Source organism: Trichomycterus rosablanca, chromosome 15, assembly GCF_030014385.1.
Source record: "Trichomycterus rosablanca isolate fTriRos1 chromosome 15, fTriRos1.hap1, whole genome shotgun sequence".
NCBI classification, from domain to species: Eukaryota; Metazoa; Chordata; class Actinopteri; order Siluriformes; family Trichomycteridae; genus Trichomycterus; species Trichomycterus rosablanca.
In genome coordinates, this window is record NC_086002.1 from 34,064,921 (window position 1) to 34,072,420 (window position 7,500).

General features: G+C 49.1%; 1 protein-coding gene across 1 annotated transcript in view; it reads right to left on the reverse strand.

Annotated features, from left to right (window-relative positions):
* Positions 1-5,338, reverse strand: part of LOC134329397 (acyl-CoA dehydrogenase family member 11-like) — a 10,311-nt gene extending 4,973 nt beyond the window's left edge. The window contains exons 1-10 of the mRNA XM_063010649.1: positions 5,301-5,338; positions 4,704-4,967; positions 4,378-4,601; positions 4,188-4,287; positions 1,500-1,611; positions 1,269-1,411; positions 715-864; positions 520-614; positions 302-401; positions 62-202 (exon numbers count right to left, since the gene is read on the reverse strand). Coding sequence (XP_062866719.1) covers positions 62-202; positions 302-401; positions 520-614; positions 715-864; positions 1,269-1,411; positions 1,500-1,611; positions 4,188-4,287; positions 4,378-4,601; positions 4,704-4,958 — 1,320 coding nt within the window. The 5' untranslated portion in view covers positions 4,959-4,967; positions 5,301-5,338. The remainder of the gene's footprint in view (positions 1-61; positions 203-301; positions 402-519; positions 615-714; positions 865-1,268; positions 1,412-1,499; positions 1,612-4,187; positions 4,288-4,377; positions 4,602-4,703; positions 4,968-5,300) is intronic.
* Between the last annotated feature and the right edge of the window lie 2,162 nt (positions 5,339-7,500).

The following is a 7,500-nucleotide window of genomic DNA, read 5'->3' on the forward strand; positions in this document are numbered from 1 at the left end:
TCATGTGTCCCCCGTCCTCATGTGTCCCCCCCGTCCCCCGTCTCTGCTGTACTAGCTGTACCTGCTTGGCGGTGTAGAGTTTAGTTACAGGTGTGAGCAGTCTCAGTAGGTGTGTATCTCGCTCTGTAGCCACGCCCGTCTCCTCCCGGCCCAACAGACGACACACTTCCATCATCAGCAGGAACGCAGCGCGGGTCTCTACCTGATACACACACACACACACACACACTTAGTTTAGATTATCAGAGAATGAGTGAGTGTGTGTGTGTGTGTGTGTGTGTGTGTGTGTGTGTGTGTGTACCTCCAGGCGGCCGAGGGTCTGGACGTGCAGTGGTTGGTCCTTCAGCAGTTTACCAAACACACTCCGCTTAGTGGAGTACTCCCTACTGAGCTGGGTTATTCTACACACACACACACACACACACACACACAATTTTGTGTAAACGTATATATAACTGTGTGTGAGAGAATGTGTGTGTGTGTGTGTGTGTGTGTGTGTGTGTGAGTGTGTGTGTGTACCTCCTCATAGCAGCTACAGCAGACACAGTGTTGTGGATGCGAGTCAGTGTTAGCATGTTAGCGATGGACGCTACACCTCGTCCCTCCTCTGATAACTACAGAAGAACAGAAGAGTGAGGGAGGGGGGGGGGGGGGGGGTATTAATGATGGATGGATGAATGATGGGTGGATGATGGATGGATGATGGATGAATACCAGTCGGGCGTGCATGCCGTCCAGCAGTAGCTCAGCGGTCGGCATCTGTCTGGTTCCCAGTTTGTCCTTCAGTCTCTGGATCTCCACTCCGTTAGTACGACCATCAGAATCCCAAACCTCCGCAAAGAACAGGGACAAACCCCTGCTGCCCTGGGGGCGGAGCAACACACTGATGTCATAACTCTGCTCTAGGGGCGGAGCAACACACTGATGTCATAACTCTGCTCTAGGGGCGGAGCAACACACTGATGTCATAACTCTGCTCTAGGGGCAGAGCAACACAGTGATGTCATAATACTGCTCGAGGGGCGGAGCAACACAGTGATGTCATAATACTGCTCTAGGGGCGGGGCAACACAGGGATGTCATAACTCAGGTCTAGGGGCGGAGCAACACAGTGATGTCATAACTCAGGTCTAGGGGCGGAGCAACACACTGATGTCATAACTCTGCTCTAGGGGCGGAGCAACACAGTGATGTCATAACTCAGGTCTAGGGGCGGAGCAACACACTGATGTCATAACTCTGCTCTAGGGTTGAGCTGTTGTTGTTACCGGTGAAATGTTGCCCGCCTGGTCGGCGATGCGTGCGAGTGTGAGCGTGACGTCGGCGTCTGTTGCCGAGGTGAACCACTTGAACCCGTGCAGCCGGTACGACCCGTCCTCCTGTCGCACGGCAACCGTCTCCGTCCCGTTCGCTATGGCAACGACACACAGTGACATCACAACATCGTAACAGTAGCTAGGCGACCTGAGGATGGAGCTTCACTACTGTGTGGATCTTACCCACGTCTGATCCTCCCCTCCGTTCTGTCATCCACTGACCCGACGTCCAGAACCTCCTCTCGTCCCGCGTGGTGAGACGCTCAAACGCCTCTGTGACGGGCGTGCCCAGTGACTGACCACACACAGAGAGAAAGAGCAAGTCAGTGACCTTCTACTACTGCATCACGACCCCATAACCTACTACAAACCAAACCCACGCAGTACTACCCACCCATCCTGACCCCATAACCTACTACAAACCAAACCCACCCAGTACTACCCACCCATCCTGACCCCATAACCTACTACAAACCAAACCCACCCAGTACTACCCACCCATCCTGACCCCATAACCTACTACAAACCAAACCCACCCAGTACTACCCACCCATCCTGACCCCATAACCTACTACAAACCAAACCCACCCATCCTGACCCCATAACCTACTACAAACCAAACCCACCCAGTACTACCCACCCATCCTGACCCAATAACCTGCTACAAACCCAAACCACCCAGTACTACCCACCCATCCTGACCCCATAACCTACTACAAACCCAACCCACCCAGTACTACCCACCCATCCTGACCCCATAACCTGCTACAAACCCAACCCACCCAGTACTACCCACCCATCCTGACCCCATAACCTACTACAAACCCAACCCACCCAGTACTACCCACCCATCCTGACCCCATAACCTACTACAAACCCAACCCACCCAGTACTACCCACCCATCCTGACCCCATAACCTACTACAAACCCAACCCACCCAGTACTACCCACCCATCCTGACCCCATAACCTACTACAAACCCAACCCACCCAGTACCACCCACCCATCCTGACCCCATAACCTACTACAAACCCAACACACCCAGTACTACCCACCCATCCTGACCCCATAACCTGCTACAAACCCAACCCACCCAGTACTACCCACCCATCCTGACCCCATAACCTGCTACAAACCCAACCCACCCAGTACTACCCACCCATCCTGACCCCATAACCTACTACAAACCCAAACCACCCAGTACCACCCACCCATCCTGACCCCATAACCTACTACAACCCCAACCCACCCAGTACTACCCACCCATCCTGACCCCATAACCTACTACAAACCCAACCCACCCAGTACTACCCACCCATCCTGACCCAATAACCTGCTACAAACCCAACCCACCCAGTACTACCCACCCATCCTGACCCCATAACCTACTACAAACCCAACACACCCAGTACTACCCACCCATCCTGACCCCATAACCTACTACAACCCCAACCCACCCAGTACTACCCACCCATCCTGACCCAATAACCTGCTACAAACCCAACCCACCCAGTACTACCCACCCATCCTGACCCCATAACCTGCTACAAACCCAACCCACCCAGTACTACCCACCCATCCTGACCCCATAACCTACTACAAACCCAACCCACCCAGTACTACCCACCCATCCTGACCCCATAACCTACTACAAACCCAACCCACCCAGTACTACCCACCCATCCTGACCCCATAACCTACTACAAACCCAACCCACCCAGTACCACCCACCCATCCTGACCCCATAACCTACTACAAACCCAACCCACCCAGTACTACCCACCCATCCTGACCCCATAACCTGCTACAAACCCAACCCACCCAGTACTACCCACCCATCCTGACCCCATAACCTGCTACAAACCCAACCCACCCAGTACTACCCACCCATCCTGACCCCATAACCTACTACAAACCCAAACCACCCAGTACCACCCACCCATCCTGACCCCATAACCTACTACAACCCCAACCCACCCAGTACTACCCACCCATCCTGACCCCATAACCTACTACAAACCCAACCCACCCAGTACTACCCACCCATCCTGACCCAATAACCTGCTACAAACCCAACCCACCCAGTACTACCCACCCATCCTGACCCCATAACCTACTACAAACCCAACACACCCAGTACTACCCACCCATCCTGACCCCATAACCTACTACAAACCCAACCCACCCAGTACTACCCACCCATCCTGACCCCATAACCTGCTACAAACCCAACCCACCCAGTACTACCCACCCATCCTGACCCCATAACCTACTACAAACCCAACCCACCCAGTACTACCCACCCATCCTGACCCCATAACCTGCTACAAACCCAACCCACCCAGTACTACCCACCCATCCTGACCCCATAACCTACTACAAACCCAACCCACCCAGTACCACCCACCCATCCTGACCCCATAACCTGCTACAGACCCAACCCACCCAGTACTACCCACCCATCCTGACCCCATAACCTGCTACAGACCCAACCCACCCAGTACTACCCACCCATCCTGACCCCATAACCTGCTACAGACCCAACCCACCCAGTACTACCCACCCATCCTGACCCCATAACCTGCTCCTGCCACCCTGATTCCTGCTCCTGATGCCTAAGGTCCACGTACTCCTGCCCCCCAAAGTCTACCTATCACCTAGTCTGTTTGATTCCTGGTTTTGCCTTCCTCCATCTACAAGTGCTTCCCATCCTGACGTCAACAGGCTCCTGGCCCATCTAGCTCCTGCTCCACCAAGGTTCCACTCCAGCCACCCTGATTCTGACCATCCGAGCTCCACAAGCTCCATAACCCTAGATTCAGATCCTCCTGAGAGTCACTCGGACGGGTGAGGAGCAGGTGAGGAGTTACCTCGATGACCTTGGCTGCTCCGTCAGTCATGGCCAGTGGGCAGGTGTAGAGGCCGGCCGAGGGGGAGTACAGGTACAACTTCATCATCTGATACACACGACTACACACACACACACACACACGTCAGGTAACATCCTATTCTAAGTCTGTTAGCATTAGCAGTTAGCTATGAGGGAGTTAGCAGACAAACCTCCACTCTCCGTAACGGCGTTCGTATCCCGCGGCGACCAGCCCCTCCTGTGCTGAGATGCTCTTCATGCGCGCCCAGGCGGGGCAGGTGATGATGCGTTCGACACGCCCCCCCCACGCATCGTACTGCTGCAGCCGCGGGGGATTCTGCTCACACTGGCGCCCCAAATCATCGATCTCACCCACGATACGCTCGCCGAATTCACACAGGTCAGAGTGCACCTCCTACACACACACACACACACACACACACACACACACACACACACATATATACACGGTGTGTGTTAGCGTGTGTGTACAGGTGTGTGTCAGCGTGTCGCTCACCTGTAGTGGGAGGTGCCTGCGCAGGTACCCTCTCAGCAGTGCATCCTGGGTAAACGGGTTCTGGAGCAGCGGCCGCTCCTGGAAGAAGCTTCCGATGGCGGCGCGGGCGAACGCTAGCTGAGGTTGAGCGGGATCGTCCTGCTCCGCCTGGGGTCGGAACTGACCAATAGGAGCGCTGGAGGAACTGTAGCGCACCTGCCTACTGAGCATGTGCAGAAGTGAACGGTTACCATGGAGACACACCTGAGCAGCCATCACTGAGATCTGAAACACACACACACACACATTTACAGAGAGCTCCCATCATGCAGAGGGTGGATTGGTTAGAGCTCTGACAGGACACGCCCCCAGTGGGAGGAGCTAACGGGCTAAAACTGGTGTGGATCTGAACTTTCCTCAGATCTTCATGTTCAACCTCACGCACACACACACACACACACACACACACACACACACACACACACACACACACACACGTGTCCCAAAAATAATGTACACTGAGCATCACCCCCCCCCCCCCCCCCCATCAAAATAAGATCAAAGAACCACAGGTTTAAGGACACTTAATCAACTACAGCACCACGGTAATGTTCTCACCTGAACACAGAGACCGTCCACACCGTGTGTGTGTGTGTGTGTGTGTGTGTGTGTACTGTAGGTGTGTGTGTGTGTGTGAGTTATATGGAAAGGAATGGACTTTCACCTACAAACCACACACACACACACACACACACACACACACACACACACACACCTCATACACACACTACAGGTATATAGAACAGGGTGCTGTGTCTGTGTCTGTGTGTATGTTTGATCTGATTCAGTATAAACGTTTTATTATATATATATATATATATATATGATAAATAAATATGAAATATCATAATTAATAATAATATGAATAATAATAAAGTAAAACTCACCCGCGCGCTCCGATAATAGAAACTTTCTCACTCACTCCAGATAAACAACTGAGCGATACCGTCACAGCGACACCCTGCGGTCAGAACCTGTAACTACACCCTCACACTACACCCACCACCAGCAGCGCTACAACCGATCTTTTATTATTATTATATTTATTATTATATTTATTATTAATGTTATTATATTATTATAATTATTGTTATATTTATTATTATTAGTAGTAGTACTATGTACTATTAGTAGTATGACTATGTTCTTAAACATTATTATTATTTAATATTCAGTCTCAGATGCTATTTATGCACCAACATTCATTCATAAACATTTAATCTTAATTTATCATTAATAAACATTAAAACTTTAACGTTAATAACATGAAACCAGTTGCTGTGTGAAGTTTGAAACTTCATCCACCTTTAATGAGACGACAGAAAAGCTTTTCAAAATTAAAGTCTCTGAAGAACGACGTCACAGGACGCCACTAATACTCACATGAATCGAATTGTTTATGCTTTATTAGTTTGACTATTTCTATATTTATCTAATTTATTTTTAACCCACTAGTAGCTATTTAATACTGAACAGTAATTACTTTTACTTTATTACCCCTTACACATAAACACGTTTATAATATTTATTAAATAATAAAACGATTCTGGTTCTGACAAACGATTTGCAGCATTAATATAGACACACCGAGTAAAAGAGAAATTTAAGGACGTTTATTAAATCATTATTTGTCTTTAATGGCTCCATGCAGGTTTACACTCAAGGCATGCTGGGTAAATAAATCAGCTCATGGTAACTAAAGCGTTTAATAATCAAATACGATATATAATATTAGCATCCAGAAAACAATCGTACATTCAGCGAAGCGATAAACACAGAAGCGTCGTGGTTTCATTTCCTCTCAGGAATAAAAATACCGGCCGTCGTTCTCTCTGTGTGCAGCGGTACAAACACGTTAGCATCGTCAGGTTAGCGCTGTAGAAAAGTGTTGTGTGTGTGTGTGTGTGGAGGTCGCCGTGGTTTTCCTGAGGTCTGTCCGGTTTCTCATGAGGCTTCAAATATCGTCCGCGTTCCAATCCAATACTCAACGCTCCCTCGTGCACTTCCCCTTAAATAAGTCGCCTTAGCGGTCAACCTGGAGCTAACCGGCCTGCGTTCTGCTACTACCGACGCCACTAATCTCCTTAGCAAAGTATAAAACCTGTAACATCCGCCACCTTGTAAACAGCTGATTGTCCTTGCGCTACTGCACGCTCCTAGCGAGTTAGCACGCTAGTAAACTAGCATCACGAGTAGCTAGCAAATGTACAACTGTACAGTTAAAAGACTAAAAAGTCCACGAGCTAATAAAATCCCCTCTGCTACATTTTTATATTCTAATCGTTAGCATACCTGCTGATAGCATGCTAGCAAAATACTAGCAAAAAAAGTGTTAATGTGAGCGTTATTTACTTAGCAAAGCACGATGATACGTAACGTTACTAAAGCTAACAAACTTGTAACACGTGGACATGAACGCCGCTAGCGCAGCATTATTACTATTGTTCTTTTATAAATGACATTTTAGTAGCTTATAAAACAGCTAGCATGCTAATAATCTACTGAGCTAATGCGACACGGTACAAAGCGTAAAAGCAACAAAGTTAGCTAGTTGGCAGGATTGTTCAAGAGCTTGAACTATGTTTAGCATTATTTAGCAAACTAGCGAGTTAGCACTACGATAAATATTATATAAAATCCAAATGTAGCTGGCTAATATGAGCATAAGTACGCTAACTATGCTAACCAACGTTAAAAAACTATGATGCATTGTGTTAGTTAGCATATCAGCTAGCTTCTCACATTGAAACACATTATT